Source organism: Bos javanicus, chromosome 12 (assembly GCF_032452875.1).
Source record: "Bos javanicus breed banteng chromosome 12, ARS-OSU_banteng_1.0, whole genome shotgun sequence".
Classification (NCBI taxonomy): Eukaryota; Metazoa; Chordata; class Mammalia; order Artiodactyla; family Bovidae; genus Bos; species Bos javanicus.
The window spans coordinates 12,475,202-12,493,564 of record NC_083879.1 but is presented as its reverse complement, the minus strand read 5'-3'; the positions used below and the strand labels follow the sequence as shown (position 1 = coordinate 12,493,564).

The following is an 18,363-nucleotide window of genomic DNA, read 5'->3' as shown; positions in this document are numbered from 1 at the left end:
AAGATTATTTGTCTGAGAAGACACACACACACACACACACGTTCTCTCAATCTCCCCCAAATACTTTATGAACTCTCTGAATTCTATAGCACCAATGCTACTGAGGATTCAGCATCTTTCCGGAAAATAATCTTTCCAAAGTGAGTGCTCTTTTTGAGCCTGAGATAACTTCAGGGTAATGTTTTTAACAATATTGATCCTGATTGATCCTGAAAAACATCTGCTCATGTGACACCAGGTCATCCAAGACTAGTCTTACATCAACTATGCAACTCCTGAGTGTGTGCTAAAACAGCAAACTTAAAACAAGGCCAAACCTTAAAGGAAGATAGAAATGCAGATGCTTTTGATTTGAGTGGAATAGGTAGGTATTCTTTATATTTTGTGATAATGTAGTTATCTGATTAAGGTGCACTGGGACGGCCCAGAGGGATGGTATGGGGAGGGAGGAGGGAGGAGGGTTCGGGATGGGGAACACATGTATACCTGTGGTGGATTCATTTTGATATTTGGCAAAACTAATACAATTATGTAAAGTTTAAAAATAAAATAAAATTAGAAAATAAATAAATATACGGATTTTATATAAGGAAAAAAAAAAGATATTTAATATCAAATATTTTATCTTAGGCCATAGGCATACTATATTCTCAAGAGTAAAAGCTTCGTTGAGAAAAGCAGACTCTACTCATAATTATTTTTGGAGTCATGAGATGAATGTTTTCCCTAGAGTTACACTAACTTCTTAGCTATATTTTCTTTAGTTTGAGTTCAACACATTCATGTCTTCTAGGAATCAGGCTGTGATAAAGTTATGCCATGAGATCATATTCATTAGTGTTGACTTTTTCTTTCTTTGGAAGAAGAGCTTTAACTTTGCAGAGGCATGCTTTGTAGCTACTGTTATCCTTTGGCCCACTCATAAACAACTTTCCAAATGGAGAAAACAAAACACCAGCCAAACAATCCCCCCGTGTCTTCACCACTTTCTTTGGGGGGTGTGTGTGTGTGTGCACTCAGTCGCTCAGTCATGTCTGACTCTTGAGACCTGCTGGACTGCAGCTCACCAGGCTCCTCTGTCCATGGGATTTTTTCAGAAATGAATACTGGAGCGGGTTGTCATTTCCTGTTTCAAGGGATCGTCCCAATCCAGGGGTGGAACCCGAGTCTCTCATGTCTCCTGCCCTGGCAGGCGGATGCTTCACCACTGTGCCACCCGAGAAGCCCTACTTTCTTTGGTATCCCTCACTGCTTTCTGCTGGCTTCCAGGAGAGAAACTGCTGCAATCGGTTTGTCTGTTACAGCACATTAGAAATATCTTCCCTTTCCCACCTTTAGACTGTCACATTGCTACCTCCAGTTGAGCCAAGATCTGAGCAACAGCTAGCCAAGTGGCAGGTAGGTAAGAAGCACACCTTCAGAGGTTATACCCCTGATGTGAGAGTTTCATATTTTTAAATCAATGAAGCACGGCCAGATTGGAAGAGTATATCCCCAAAGGGTCAGTGGCCCCACAGCAGGTTAAATACATAGGCAGAACTTTGTGGGTGTCCCATAGATGCTGAGTCTTTATTGGGATTGAAATGGGAAGCCACCAAAAGGTTTTAAGCAGATGAGTAATATACCTGATGTTGTTAAAGCATCACTCTGGGCTTCCCTGGTGGCTCAGATGGTAAAGAATCCGCCTGCAGTGTGGGAGACCTGAGTTCAATCCCTGGGTTGGAAAGAGCCGATGGAGAAGGGAATGGCAGCCCACTCCAGTATTCTTGCCTGGAGAATCCCACAGACAGAGGAGCCTGGTGGGCTACAGTCCATGGGGTTACAAAGAGGCAGACAAGACTGAGCGACTAACACACACACACACACAAAGCATCACTCTACTTGCAATGATAATAGATGAGAGGGCAAGAGTGACAGTGGGTGGGCCAGTGAGGAAGCTACTGACCTTACAGAGGCAAGAGGAAGGGTTGTGGAAAGGAGAAAGAAAACTAAAGGGAGATTAAAATCAAACTGCTTTGTGATGGTCTAATGAGGCATGGGGGAAGGATAAGGAAGAGGAAGGTGCTAAATGTGACCCTGGGTTTCTCTGGCTCAGGTCCCTGAGTTGCTAAGATAACAGACCACAGGAGAAGGGGCAGAATAGGAGGAGGACAGGACTGCAAAAGTTTGGTTGTGGACACTTTAAGACTGATAGTCTGTGTTGTGGCCTAGTGGCAAGCAGACTTGGTGATATGATCCTAGACTTTACAAACGAGGTCAGGGCTAGAAGTAGAACTGTGTGAACCAATGATATATCCATGCACAGTATCTGAAGTCATGGAAATGGATATGGTTACCTAGGGAGTAGATAACCCTTCACCAACATTCAGAGACTTTCCTCTAAAGGGTCTGCTCCCTCTTAAAGCTCTAACGACAGAGAACAAGGTGAGCTCATTTCTGGCTTGGTTTTGTTCCACTGAAGACTCTGTAAAATTACTACCCTTCCCGTTGCCCTATACTCTGTTTTAGAACCAAAAGAGTTAAAACTGACTATGTCAATACAAATTTCTGAAAGCAAAGTTTTAAGGGAAAGAATGTCATTTGCCCTAAAAATAAAAACAAAAAAGTCTCATGCTAAATAAAAATTTTACTAACATAATTCTTCATCATCTCCTTTGCACTCTTATTGATTTTCCCAGCCGGGTTCTATCAGTCTAACTTTAACTTTTATATGTGAGCTTTGTTTTTTTGTTCTGCAAATATTATCACTCATTGTGTGCATGTGTTATGTTTATGTATGTTTGTGTATGTTTATAATACATATATTATATATAGACAAAGTTTTTTCCTTCAATATATGCTTATTCATGGCAAGTGAAATGCAAGCTTCTAGAGGGCAGATGCTACCTAGAGAAGAAAATAATATATTCATCAGTATGTACATATGTATGTGTTAGTCGCTCAGTTGTGCCTGACTCTTGGCAACCCTATGAGCTGTAGCCCGCCAGGCTCCTCTCTCCATGGGATTCTCCAGGCAAGAATACTGGAGTGCATTGCCATTTCCTTCTCCAGGGGATCTTCCCAACCCAGGGATCAAACCTGGGTCTTCTGCTTTGCAGGCAGATTCTTTACCCTCTGAGCCACCAGGGAAGCCCATTCATCACTAGCTATTCAATAAATATTGCTGCCTGTTGAGGATATCAGAAGCTACACAAATATGTTACATGTAATGGTCTTCTACATTTACTTTTTGGTGTATTCATTCCAAGTGCTGAAGTCAATTTTTACTCTAATACTATATATTCTATATATTTTGCTATGTTCCAGATTTGGGACTTTCAACTAAGGTAATTAGTTAATCTATTATTTTATTATTCTTCTGGCTAAAAATGTCTAGGTATATGTCTTTAGGTATAATGTTTAGTTATGTGTGCGTGTGTGCATGCTAAACCACTTCAGTCCTGTCTGAATTTTTGTGACCTTATGGACTTTAACCTACCAGGCTCCTCTGGGATTCTCCAGGCAAGAACACTGGAGTGAGTTGCCATGCCCTCCTCCAGGAGATCTTCTGACCCAGGGATTGAACCCACATCTCTTACATCTCCTGCATTGGCAAGTGGGTTCTTAACCACTAGTACCACCCGGGGAAGTGCCAGTGTTTAGGTATAATATACTTTATATTACCCATTTGGGTTTAAAAGTCTCTACTAACATATTTTTAGATAAAGGCACAGCTGTTCATGAATTTATTAGGAATTTACTGTCTCATAATTTTATGCATTTTAGAACCAGGTGATTAGGAAAGGAATCAATCCATCAAATGTTGAAGGCTTTATCACTGGCTTAATGAATCACTCTTGGAATTTTTAAATGGCAGTATGTGGCAAGAAAATATAATATGACAGAATGCTACTTTTAACCCTGGAACAGAATATGCCACTTTGGCCATTTCTGTGGTTGAGTGTCCACTCAAAGAGGAAAAGGGAATTGCTGCAGACCATGAATTCATAATTTTTCTTCCCTGTCATAAAAGACAAATAAGTTTTGAGAACCTCTCTAGCAAAAACAAGGCATAATTTTTACTTCATTCACTAAAAAGGAAAATACATTTATTTGGGGGAAGAATACAATTTCAATAATAAAGCCATGGAAAGGAAACTTGAATTTGTGTATTTGTTCATGTGACCTCTGAAAGGTCAATTCAGAAACACAACCAAATCATAGAATTCTAAGTAGCCACTGCTATAAGTCTCTCATCTAGTTCCCTATATCAGGAAGGCCTTGTTGTTGGCATTTTGAATGAATTTTAGTTGTTTGAACTTTTTAGTAGATATTTTCAGTCATTTTAAGCAACAAATATCACCTTTCATGTTGATTCAAGAAAATGAACTGATGGAAACGTGATCCATTTGGAAATATTAGCACAGCCATGCCAATGGACACAGAGAAAAATTACTAAGTTCATGCTAAGCTTTAGCTATAACTGTCCGACAATGATTCTGACAGAAAAATATTACTGACTTTCTCTTTTCAAAAGCACATAAGGAACTCAGGCCACAGAACAATGCATATTATATAGATTACATACGCATACCATGAGCCAAGCTGCAAGCGCAGAACTGAAGGGTGCAGCAGAAAGGAGTCTGTTTTGCAAGAAAAAAATTTAAGAACAGAAGAGTAGCACAAAGGAAATACCTTAAGATCTCGCCTTTCCAGATGCAAAAGTTCAGCCCCTCTGATGTCATGGCGGATGAAGATTTCTTTGTACTCTCCCAAATTGAGCAGATCCAGCCAAGCAGCAACTTCCTCTGTGCCCCATTTCTGAACTACCAAAGTTAAGAGCAAAACCCCCTTAATTTCTACATGCTCAATGCATTACAAAGCACAGGTTGGCCAAAGAAGATGCAAAACAGAGTACAGCGGCAGTGCCAGCAAAGGGAAAGGTTCAAGGTACTGTCTCAACAAAACTACAACTCCGCTTTTTCCCATGCAAGTTTCAGACTGCCAATCAACTTGAGGTTCTGACCCTACAAAGACATTCACTGCTGTGCACTTGAGCCTTTCGCTTTAGCTCAATTTCTTCCTTAAAGCCATGCAAACTACACAATGTATATAAAAATGTGTTCCTCATAATTGGGATCAGCAGTACAAGGTCTAAATAAACTCTGACGATTTCCTTAAGATCATATATGAAACTTATTATAGTTGAGCTACCAATGCTAATAAAAATTTCAAATCTGACACAGGATATAATTTTACACAAACTTCCGCTTCAGGTCTTGCCAACTTCAAGACCTTCATTGGTTCTCAGATGCCTTTATTGGTTCTATTCTATTGATGATACCCATTACAGACAATCACGCAATGCTTGCGTGCTAATAATTATGCAAGGCTTTCGTGCATGCTAATCGCTTCAGTCGTGTCCGACTCTTTGCGATCCCATGGATTGTAGCCCGCCAGGGTCCTCTGTCCATGGGATCCTCCAGGCAAAAACACTGGAGTGGGTTGTTGTGTTCCCCTGTAGAAGATCTTCCCGACCCAGGGATCGAACCCATGTCTCTCATGTCTCCTGCATTGGAAGGTGGGTTCTTAACCACTAGCGCCACCTGAGCGACTTCACTTTCACTTTTCGCTTTCATGCATTGGAAAAGGAAGTGGCAACCCACTCCAGTGTGCTTGCCTGGAGAATCCCAGGGACGGCGGAGCCTGGCGGGCTGCCGTCTATGGGGTCGCACAGAGTCGGACACGACTGAAGCGACTTAGCAGCAGCAGCGCTACCTGGGAAGTACAATTATGCAATAAGTGTCTTGTTAAATCAACTTAACATTGTCTAAAAACTGTCAACACTGCTTTCCAAGATTAATTGGGTTATTTTACTGTATGTATCCTCTTTCATACGTTTTACCCAACATTGATTAGCTTAATAAAAAGTTTCCCTGTTTGCCACATTTGGTTTTAAAATGCTCTTCAACAGCTGCTCTGTGCATTATCAAAAATAAGGTTATATATCACTTTTTAGTATGAGATGGCTAACTCAGAAGAGTTATAAAATTATTTGATAAATTAAGACATCTACCATCATATACATAGAACTTCAAGGTCTTCAGCAGTATTACAGGACTAAATTTGATCTCTAGGGAAAGGTGAAAAGGCAATTTGAAAGAATATCCAAGAAAGAGTTTAATCTTTGCTTGAGAATACAAGCGTCACAGTGAATTGTTATTAATGAGCTGAAACGGCGTTCTAAGTCCTTAAACGAGGAGGAACAGAATATATAACTTGAGGTGGGAAATACACGTGGCAAGTTAAAGGATTAAGCGAAAGTTTCTATGTTCCGTTTGTCAAAATGAGGTAGATTGTGCATGCTAAAGAAGGAAAACAAATTATAGGCGTTGAACTGCTGTTGAGCAAGATGAAGAGCCAGCAAACAGAGGTGCTGACGTTTACACAACGAAGTAGAAACAAATCAGCAACCACTTCGTAGTCTTGTGTGCTTCACGACTACAGACTCCTACTCACAACGGGACTTATTTTAGGTGTGCTATGATTTTTTTGTATGATGGTAAAGTGAACATAAAATGAAATTCACTATTTAAACCATTTTACAGTGTACGATTCAATAGCATAAATGCTATTTATAAGTACATCCATAAAAGCTATTTATGAGTACATCCATAATGCGGTACAATGATTATCACTCTCTAATCTCAGCTCATTCTCATCCCCTCAATGATATCACGTTAATCCGTTATTTTTGCATAACATTATACTTTCCCTTTCCGTGTGGATCACCTACCAGGCTGTGAACTTGTCTTCTGCTTCTGAACCTTCTCCTTTTTGAATTTGGGCACAATACGAAATACCGTGCTTCTGCTATTTCTCTTGGTGCAATCCATGGGGGGCTCCTGTTTGAGTCGATCAAGGAAAGAATTTTCTCAGGATATTAAGAGAAGAAAAACCCACTCTGACAGCAGAGATAAGAGAGGAAGAGGTTATACACACAGAACATTGTTGGAGTGATAACTCCCTCCCCAGAAGTTCATGGTGTTGTATACTCCTGAAAATGTACTGATTCCTGCAAGATGACTTTGTTCACATAAAAGCTTTTTCTCATTTGCTCAAGAAAAGTGCATTCGAAAGGAGGACAGTAGTCTCCCCGACCAGGACAGTAGTGTGGTTCCCCTTTCCATGGTTTCATGCCGTCAACCTCATTCTGAAAATACTACATGAAAATTCCAGAAATAAACAATCCGTACAAGTTTTGCGTTGTACCCTTCTCTGAGCAGCATGAAGTCTTGAGCCATCCTCATCCATCCCGTCTGTGAGTCCCTTCGTAACCAATCTGAGTTATCTGACCAGGTGTTGTGGTATCACGGTGCTTGTGTTCAAGTCACCTTATTTTACTTAATAATGGTGCCAGAGAACAAAAGTAGTGATGCTGGCAACTCACATATGCTAAAGAGGAGCTGTAAAACACTTCCTTTAATGAAAAGATGAGAGTTCTTAATAAGGAAAAAAAAATTGTATGCTGAGCTGGCTAAGATCTACGGTAAGAATGTATCTTCAGTCTGTGAAACTGTGAAGAAGGAAGAAAAAATTCACGCTAGTTTTGCTGTTACATCTCAGATTGCAAAGGTTATGGCCACAGTGCGTGAGACATGCTCAGCCAATTTGGAAGACGCATGACACCTGTACAGGAAGATATTTTGAGAGACGGACCACACTCACGTAACTTTTGTTACAGTGCATTGATCGTTATAATTGCTCTATTTTATTATTGCTGTTGTTCATGTCTTGCTGTGCCTAATTTATAAACTCAACTTTATCCTAGGTATGTGTGTGTGAGGAAGAGCATAGTACATGTAGGGTTTGGTCCTGAGGTTCCAGGGGTCCCGTGGGAGTCTTAGAATGTATTTCCTGCAGATAGGGGAGGATGGCGATATTTAAAATGTATTTCCTCCTGAACATTTCTTTTTTCAAAAGGTGTGTTCAAATTCTATTGTCACAAAGCGCACACATTTATAAACAGGTTGAATGTTACATACCTCATCCTCATTCGGGTGTAAGATATAATAAAGCCATGGAATCTCTGTTAACTTCTGTAGCTCCACTTCCACGGAATGTAAGGCATTGGATACTCGCTCTTCATGTGGAGATTCCAATTGCTATTTAACAGCAGATTAAAAACCGAGATAAAACAAGCCTTAGAGACCAACCTCAAACCCTCAAACAGAATAAACTATTTCACTGACACTGAACATCCTCACCTCTTGGGAGACGAGACAGAGTGTTGTTGGTTTTAACACAAAGGAATAGAGAAAAGAGAACAAATTATTTTATACTGACTTCACTTAAGCAAATTTGCATAGATTTATCCTCACTTCCGAAAGGTAGTATAAGCAACTAGTGTGACTTTAATAATTTCACAGCAAACACTATTGCTATTGGTGGTTTTTTCCTATGCAAATCTCTTCTTCCTTCTTATCCTTGCATCCCATCTGCCTTGCCATAGTGAATAATCTTATCATTTTAACTTATTTGTAGCAAAAAATCATTTTTATTTACATAGGCTATGGTGTAAACAAATAATGATATTTCAAATTGGTCAAAAACATGTCACATAAGAAGAATCACCTGCCACAAAAATCTTTTGGGTAAAGATTAATAAAATAATAACTAAAATAATAATTTTAGGAGGAAAAAAGCCTATGGATCTCAGAAAAATTGGTGATAAAAAAGCTGTTGTACAAATCAGGAAAAGCTAAATGGCTTGTAAACTGGAAGAAGATTTGGAAACTTTAAAGAGAATTTAACTGGTCACCTCTTGCCCATTCATTTAAAGCACTTATCATCACTATTTTTTAAAATTTTTTGGCTACACGGGGCAGCATGGGGAACAGTTCCTTGACCAGGGATCAAACCCCAGCCCACTGCATTAGGAGCTTGGAATCTTAACCACTGGACCACCAGGGAAGTCCGTAAAGCAGTTATTAAAAGTCACAAATTCGATAAATAAATAAAGGTGAAATCAACACTGCTATAAGCAGAATTGGGAGGCGCTGAATTCTAGCCTTGGCCTTGTTACTAACTATGCCCCCAAGGGATGATGAATTGATTTGAGGAGTCTTAGTTTCCTTCTTGGGCTTCCCTGATAGCTCAGTTGATAAAGAATCTGCCTGCAATGCAGAAGACCCTGGTTCAATTCCTGGCTTGGGAAAATCCGCTGGAGAAGGGACAGACTACCCACTCCAGTATTCTTGGGCTTCCCTTGTGGCCCAGCTGGTAAATAGTAGAACATGACTACACAATTTCGAGGATCTCTTCTGGCAAATCGAACTTTGATAAATGATGTCAAAATTGTACAGTACCTATATATAGGTTCACGGGGATTGAATTTATTTATTTTGGTCACACTGCAAGGCATGCAAGATCTTAGTTCCCCAAACAGGGATGGAACTCACACCCGCTGCAGGGGAAGTGTAGTCTTAACCACTGGAACACCAGTAAAGTTCTGGTTGACAAGATTTTAAACTGAAAGTTTAGAGAGAATATTATTATTATTTTTTATGGACATTATTTTTTCCCCTCTGTTCTTCAAATGCTCTCAATTCCCCTCTGTTATTCAAATTCTAGTATTTCTAGAAGCTAATAAAAATACAGAAATTCTCCACCATATCATATAAAGTTATCACTTTTATTTTAGTCTAAGTATGTATGTCTTATAAAACTGATAAAATAGTCATTGTGTGTGCTATGTGCTAATAAGTGGCTTCAGTTGCATCCGACTCTTTGTGACCCTGTGGACTGCAGCCCGCAAGGCTCCTCTATCCATGGGATTCTGCAGGCAAGAATACTGGAGTGGGTTGCCATGCCCTCCTCCAAGGGATCTTCCTGACCCAGTGATTGAACCTATTTCTCTTATGTCTCCTGCATTGGCTATATTCATTCTATAAGCAAAATAAAGAGTGTAACTTAGCTGCTCTCAAATATGATTGGTTTTTTATTTTGATATCAATATTGCCAAACATTTAAAAATCATCCACTGGTAAAGGGGAATTCCCTGATGGTCCAGTGGTTAGGACGTATCCTTTCACTGCCGTGGACCAAGGTTTGTTCCACAGTCAGGGAACTAAGATTTCACAAGCGGTGCAGTACAGTCAAAAAATAAAAATTTCACTGATGTACATTTTCAAGCCAAACATCCATGTTTGACTATGACAGAAGAATTAAAAGTGCATAAGAATCCTATATTAACAAAATATAATTGATTAATATTAACCAAGTAACACTCAGTGGGTACTTTCAGTATAGAGAGCTAAAATATAAAATAAGTTATGCTTCTAGTTCTTCTCGATCAGCAATTATCTTAAATATATTTCAAATAACATAAAAAAAATACATGTCCTTCATCCAGTAATTGGTACTGAGGTCATGACTTGCTGGATTTCCTATAGGACTAATTTTAGAAGAGCAGCAAGAAGATTTTGGTTAAAAATATAAGTGTCAAGAATAACCAAGATGATTTTCCTATTGGTTTTATCAAAAGATATATCCAATATTTCTTCCTAAAAGTTTCTATTCACGACCATAGCAGAGGCAGCCACCTCTTGCCCCAAGGAAGTCACTCTTGAGTTTCCCTTGGAAATGGGTAAAACCAATTGATTCATGCAGCCTTTAAGATTCTCTTCTCAGAGCAAAGGATGCTTCAATGGCAATATTCTTCTGGACAGCAGCCAATCACCTCCAATCACCTCTCTCATTCTTCCACTACGCCAGATACTATGATTTTTATTCTCACTTTTATTGAGATGTATAAATTTTCCCCAGCAAGAGATAAAATTATAGTAAACAGAAATGTTTTAAGATTATCACCTCATCTATCAATTAATGAAAACTGTTACAAGGAATTTAAAAATAGCTAATACATTAGGCTTTCTACATTTACAACAGCATGTGGGAATAACCTAAAATTGAACACTAGGTGGCGAACAGACCCAACGCTAGAACATTCCCAGGGTGAGGGAGGAAAAGCTAGCAAGGGAAGGATTCTTGGCAACCCAGACAGAAACATTTACAGAATCCTAGCACTTATGCTTGAGATCCAAGGGCTGTGGTCTGATTCACACTTGGCCTCAACTCGGTTTCCAGCACAAATCTTGAGTTAATCCAGGGCTAGGTCTAGTTCCTGAAATTTAGTTCTGGACACACCAAGTCTAGAAAGCATCATCTAAGCCAATCCAGAAAACAGTAACAATTGTATTTCAAAGGTTAATTTCGGAGACACAAGACCTCCTCTACTTTTCTGCATTCATGGGTGAACAAGTCCTTGAAGAAGGTCTCACTGTCTGTAAAGCCCAAGATTCTCAAAGCTGACTGGGGAGAGCAGGATTATATAAAGACATGATGACAGGGAAGCTCTCCTCCTGCTGTGGTTTAGTTTCAAGGTTGTCTCTGACTCTTGGGACCCCACGGACTGTAACCCATCAGGCTCCTCTGTCCATGGGATTCTCAAGGCAAAAATACTGGAGTGGGTTGCCATTTCCTTCTCCAGGGGATGTTCTCCACCCAAGGATCAAACCCAGGTTTCCTGCATTGCAGGCAGATTCTTTCCTGACTGAGCTATGAGGGAAGCCCTCTACTCCTGTTAGCCTGAAGTGTACTCCCAGGCACAGCCGTATAGTTTCTTGAAAGCAAAAGCGAGGTGAAAAGGAAGCTCTAGAGATGGGGGCCAGAGCCTGCCTGTGCATTAGAATCTGATGAATGCATGCTCCCAAATGAAGGCAAGAACCATACATTTATCATCATTCTGATGTTATCCATCATTTCTTTTCCTTACCAAAGGAACCCTGCCCACTAGTAAAGATTCTGTTTCGTTATATAGGGCCTTCACATTGATGGCTATTTCAGTGGCAGTGTCTCTTGTAAGACTCTAGGAGAAAAAAACAAACAAACAGAGACATCAAAGACAAGTAGTTCTGTATTAAACTGGGATTCAGTCATCAGAGAGTACATTTTATCTTTCTGATTTAAATTCACATTGCAAATCTTTTAAAAAATCTGCCAAAATGCTCTTGTAACTGCAAAATTTCACACTCACATTTGTTAGCAGGATTACCTCTTCTACATCTTACAGCACAGAACCAAAAGAATACGCTGACTATAGTAAACACACAGAAACACATCTCGGGCACACAAGCCCGTATATGCTGGTGACAGAAGACACATGTTCCCACAAAAATTAAGTCAAAGAAACTTATGTCTTAAAAGGGGCATTATCTGATCATATTAGCTCTATCCATTGAATTTCACTTTCATTAGTTCCAACCAACCAGACTGATTTTTAGACTTTCATCTTGAGGATGAACACTTCTTTTTACACTCACTTAGGCAACTTCAACTAAATAATTGAAAGGATAAAAACAATGCCATGTATCACTTGGCAAGTGAATATAACTTCAGGAGTCAGATTCTATCCACCTGTTGTAACTTCTATATTAGAAAACTGACCAAATTTACTGATGCAGTAAAACGAAATGATGAATTATTTCAGTGGACAGCTTCAACACCAAGTGATCAGTTCTAGTTAAACGCGTGATACCTAGGTGTGCCCTGTATGAAAGGTGCAGGGGAGAAGGTAAAAAAGAGGAATGGTGGGTACTTAAAAGTACAAGGAGTACAAGGAAGATGGTAGGGTGCCAAGTGAGTCAAAGCGAAACAGAAAAAAGGTGATGTGAACTTAAGAGCAGGAGTGGGAAAACGGTGGCAGGAAAGGAAAATCAAGAAAACTCTGGTCATAAGTGAAGGGTAAGCTTTCAGTAGAGACTCATATACTGTTTTCTTTCAAAGCATGCGGCATGTTTAAAGTATCAACCTCTGTACGTAACACCAAAAAATGTGCGGAATGGGCATTTACCATTAGCTCCTCACCTCTGGGAAGCGTGGGTTGGCTTTGTTCAGGGCGTGGGAGCAGGCGTTCACCGCGTGGGCCAGCTCCTGCTCCAATAGACAGTGGATGGTGGCCGCATCGCAGATCCTGGAGGCAGAAACAAGACCCATGAACACACCACTCTTCTGAGCACTACTTGAGTTTTCTGAAGTGTAGAAATGGTAGAATAAAACAAGTAAAAAAAAAAAAAAAAAAAAAAACCATCATGAAAGGGAAAATTTTTTTTAATAACTGCTCAATTATAAATGGCACAGGGTAGATTTACAAAATTCAAACTCTACTGCAACAAAAAATGTGTGTATGTGTTAGGCGCTCAGTCATTTCTGACTCTTTGTGACCCCATGGACTGAGGCCGCCAGGCTCTCTGTCCATGGGATTTCCCAGGCAAGAATACTGGAGTGGGGTGCCATGCCCTCCTCCAGGGGATCCCGGATTCGATGCAGGGATCGAACCCGGGTAGCCCACATTGCAGGCAGATTCTTTACCATCCGAGCCACCAGGAAACAAAAAATACCAACCCCCAAATCTTTTATATAAAAAGTTAGGCCTATGGACTCTCCAGGTGGTTAAGAATCTGCCTGCCAATGCATATCAAACACAGGTTTGATCCGTGGTCTGGGGAGATTCCTCATGCCTTGGGGCAGTCAATCAAGCCCAAGTGCCACAACTACTGAAGCCCGCGCACCCTAGAGCCTGCGCTCCATGAGAGAAGCCGCCGCAACGAGACGCCTGTACGCTGCAACAAAGAGGAGCCCCTGCTCACTGCAACTGGAGAGTCCGTGGGCAGCAACAAACACCCAGTGCAGCCAAAAATAAATTAATTAAATTGAAAAAGACGTTAGGCCTAGCATCAGAGATACGCATACTGAGGTGCTACTTGGAAGCCCAAGATACAGTAACACTTCATTTTGCATTATCGCTGGAAAGTTGAGAGGGGTCCCAAATGTAGAGTGTAGACACATCTTTTATTCACTGGAAGTTTAACCAGGCACAGTTACAACAGATTCAGTCAGTTCAGTTCAGTCACTCAGTTGTGTCCGACTCTTTGCAACCCCATGGACTGCAGCATGCCAGGTCTCCCTGTCCATCACCAACTCCGGGAGTTTACCCAAACTCATGTCCATTGAGTCGGTGATGCCATCCAACCATCTCATCCTCTGTTGTCCCCTTCTCCTCCCACCTTCAATCTTTCCCAGCATCCGGGTCTTTTCAAATGAGTCAGCTCTTTACACTAGGTGGCCAAAGTATTGGAGTTAGTGGAAAACATTACCACATATATCATCATGCTAAGTGCTTTATATGCACTATCTAATTTAATGTTCACAACCTAACAGGTAGTTGTGGTTTTTCTCCACTTTGCAGATGACAACATATGAGGCTCAGAGAGCGTTAGTATGTACACAAAGCTAATCAGTGATAGAGCCTGGATTTTAGTCTATTTCTATCCAACGCCAAAGCCTGTTGTGCCGCAGTCCTCTGGAATCTAGACCTTCAAGAACAGTCCTAGAAAGACAGGATCTAGAAAGGCAGGGCAAAAAGGTCAAAGAGAAAAAGGAGAAATTCTACTGACTGCTAGAAAATGAGCAAGGTGTGCAATAAGCAAGAAGGTACATCTATTCTAATCCTTTTGCTTCTGACATCTTCAAGCAGAATGATCTTCAATCCAAAAAGGGAAGAACAAAGGAAGAGACAGAAGTCCTCCATGGCTGAATCATGAGCAAAGAAGAATTTAATTCTTAAGGATAATATGATTGATATCCAAGACACAAAGGAACTTGCAAACATTACCTAAGCATCCTTATCAATAACCTTGAAATCATGAGGAAGAGGAAGAACAGAGATGAGAAAATGTTATTCTAATTTTCAAGGCAAAAGAAAGTATTCAACATCAAGGGAACCCTTCCAACTGCTAAATGAATTTCCTACTAGGTGCAAGCTTCCCTGGTGGCTCAGATGGTAAAGAATCTGCTGCAATTCAGGAGACCAGGGTTCGATCCCTGAGTCAGGAAGATCCTCTGGAGAAGGGAATGGCCACCCACTCCAGTATTCTTACCTGGAGAATTCCAAGGACAGAGGAGCAGGAGAGGCTGCAGTCCTGGGGTCACAGAGAACTGGACCCGACTATGAGACCAACTTTCACTTTTCTGCTTTTTCAAATGAATACACATTCTGAAAATTGATGAGTGAGCCTGATTTACTGGCTGATGGGGAATCATGTCCCCTCTTTTTTTTTTTTTTTGGATAAGGATATTTGGTTGATTGACAGGATGATAATATAGGAAGAACATTGCGGTTTCAAGGGAGCATGCTTTAGTTTCAAGAAAACCAAGGAACCTCCATACTGCTTTCCATAATGTATATATTAGCTGGATTGTATTAATTATTTTACAATACATATGTATATCAAACCATCACACTGCATACTTTAAATATACAGTATAGAATTTTTATTTGTCCATTGTATCTCACTAAAGCCAAGAAAAAAAAAAACACAAAAAATTCTGTAAATTGAAGTCAACAGAACATGTTCACAGTATCTAAGATGTATTTACCTTAAAACTACTATGTCTGTGGATAAGAAGGTGAGATGCACAATAATGCAGTTACGTGGATTTAGCTGGCTAAATATTAATTTTCCCTTATCTTTTTCCTAAGCTACTCAGTATCTTACAGTTATCATCCTTTATTCTAAAATGTTAAATACTGGTCTCCAGCAGTAGGGAGTGTGTATCTTTTTTCATATCTCTAACATCTAGCACAGTCTGCGCATCTAACACATATTTAAAGAGGAAAATAAGGAATGAGTGAGAGAGAGCAGACGGAGAGGGTGGGGAGGGGAAAGGAAGCAAGTTAGCTCCTCGGACTCCTAAGCTTTGCTTTCCTTCTTTTCTATTTCAGCGTTTTGATCAGTGACCAGGTGAAGGTATGGGAAGACTTAACAGCAATCATGCCCAGAACACCGAATATGCCGGACCTGCTGTGCCAAGGGCACTTCCCATGGCGGGTCTCACTTAACCTTGACAGTGACCTGGTCAGGCAGCTCTTACCCACGTTGGGTAGATGCCATTTGGGTGAAGAGGCGAGAAGATGCATGCCTGTGGTCCCGCCTCATCTTTGAAGTTTAATCCTGGTCATAGTGATTTTTATCTGCTTTATGTTCACAGAACTTTTTCTCTTTTTTAAATCTTCTCTTTCTGTCTCCTAAAATTAATTTCTGTGGTCTGGCAAAGTCCGTGATGTATCTATTGGAAACAGATTTTTGGACAGTTCCCACCCATCCCCACCCCCTGACTCTTCTTGGGAGCAGGGTTAATGTTTATATTTCCTTCTATACCCTATAAACATTTAATAAGTACAAAGCACCATATAAGTGAGTAATGTAGTATAAAGAGGGCTTCCTGGGTGGCTCAGGGGTAACGAATCCGCCTGCCAATGCAGGAGACACAAGAGACCTGGGTTCAGTCCCTGGGTGGGACAGATCCCCTGGAGGAGGGCATGGCAACCCACTCCAGTACTCCTGCCTGGAGAATTTCATGAACAGAGAAGCCTGGTGGGCTACAGTCCACTGGGGGTCACAAAGAGTCAGACACGACTGGGCGACTAGGCACACACGCACAGTAGAGACTGTATGTAAAGTGGGGAAATAATAACAAAAGGGTTATATATATAATATATATACATAATACATACATATATGCTTTATATGTGTTAAGTTGCTTCAGTTGTGTCTGACTCTTGCAACCCCATGGACTGTAGCCTGCCAGGCTCCTCTGTCCACGGGTTCTCCAGGCAAGAATACTGCAGTGGGTTGCCATTCCCTTCTCCAGGGGATCTTCCCCACCCAGGAATCAAACCCACATCTTTTACATCTCCTGCCTTGGCATGTGGGTTCTTTACCACTAGCGCCGTCTATAAAATAGGGCTTCCCAGGTGGCTCAGTGGTCAAGAATCCAAGTGCCATGCAGGAGATGCAGGAGACTGGGGTTCGATCCCTGGGTGGGGCAGATCCCCTGGAGAAGAAAATGGCAACCCACTCCAGTATTCTTGCCAGAAGAACCCCACGGCCTGAGGAGCCTGGAGGCCTACAGTCCATGGGGTCGCAAAGAGTTGGATACAATGGAAGCGACTGAACACATATATAAAACACAAAATACACAAAATAACTAGAGTGTACATTAGGCAAGCTCTGCCTTGTGTTTCAGGAAGTCCGAGACCCGGCCTGTCGTGGTGTCGGAGTGGACTGATGAAGGCAAACAGGGATTTCTGAGGCACAAGGAAAGTAGCAAATGGAGGAGAACAGAGGCGTCCCTTCCAGAGACCCAGAACCACCGCAGAGACGGATTCAAACTACGGAAAGCAGAACGGGCCACGCCCGGTGTCCTCGCAGCCGCAAGGCTCGCGGGGCTCGGATACCTACCTGGTGATGAGCTCCTCGGCCGCCTGCGAGCACAGCTGCATCTGAGACACTTCCTCCGTGGCCAGGTCCGCCGCGTGCTGGATGTACAAGTGTGTTCGGAGAACTGGCTTACCCGAATCACATTTCTGCTTATCTTCCCAAGACTTCAGGGTGCTTTCAAAGGCCTATTTAAAGTCAATACGTAATGAACTGTGCGCTTAGAGCTAAACGCATACAAATAAATGTGTATGTAGATAGTACACATGGCTTTAAATGGCTTTAAATTGGCTTTAAATGGCTTTAAATTTGCTTTAAATGGCTTTAAATGGCTTTAAAACTACTAGTAGTTTTTCCTAATCCTAACACTTCATGAAATATATTGCAAGGACGAAGAAGATATCTTAAAGTTTTCTCATATATTACAACAAATAAAAAGTAATGTAATTGATGATCATTATATCAGAAAGTTTTTAAAAAGCTTCAACTTATGCTTCAATATTTACTACTGTATGAATAACAAACCGGATGGATGTTGTAGTCTTATTTGTTATGGGTGTGACCTTAATTAAGAATACATATTCTGGTAAGGCAAAACTGTCAAGACAGAAAAAGATGGGGGTGCCAGGGGTTGGAATAAGGGAGGGAGGGATGTGAGGAGGAGGACAGGAATATTTAGGGCAGTGAGACTACTGGGCATGTATCTGTAACGGTGGACACAAATGATTATACACTTGTCAAACCTATAGAATGGAGAACACAAACTATTACTTCAGTGAATAATAATGGATCAATAGTGGTTCATCAGCTGTAATAATGTACCACACTAAACCAAGATATTAAGGGGAACAGAATAGGGAAATACAATAGGGGAATTCATGTGCTTGTCAGGGAGGTGAGGACATATGTGGGACCAGAAACAGAATCCTCTACAGTTTCTGCTCAATTTTTCTCTAAACCTAAAAAAAGAAACCATTTTCAGAACTAAATATTTTTTTCATGTTTTTAAACTAGAATGATCTACATGTCAGACTTAAAAGACAAT

At 40.8% G+C, this 18,363-nt stretch overlaps 1 protein-coding gene across 5 annotated transcripts in view; it reads right to left on the bottom strand.

Moving 5' to 3' along the window:
- The window catches only part of DGKH (diacylglycerol kinase eta), a 213,332-nt gene that overhangs the window by 8,852 nt on the left and 186,117 nt on the right, over positions 1–18,363 (bottom strand). For 4 of the 5 annotated variants that reach the window (XM_061434484.1, XM_061434485.1, XM_061434487.1 and 1 more), the window contains 6 exons: positions 17,343–17,506; positions 12,907–13,012; positions 11,816–11,908; positions 8,025–8,144; positions 6,776–6,884; positions 4,675–4,805 (listed from right to left, as the gene is read on the bottom strand). In XM_061434484.1, the coding sequence (XP_061290468.1) occupies positions 4,675–4,805; positions 6,776–6,884; positions 8,025–8,144; positions 11,816–11,908; positions 12,907–13,012; positions 17,343–17,506 (723 nt within the window). The remainder of the gene's footprint in view (positions 1–4,674; positions 4,806–6,775; positions 6,885–8,024; positions 8,145–11,815; positions 11,909–12,906; positions 13,013–17,342; positions 17,507–18,363) is intronic. The other variant, XM_061434486.1, reaches the window with a different exon arrangement.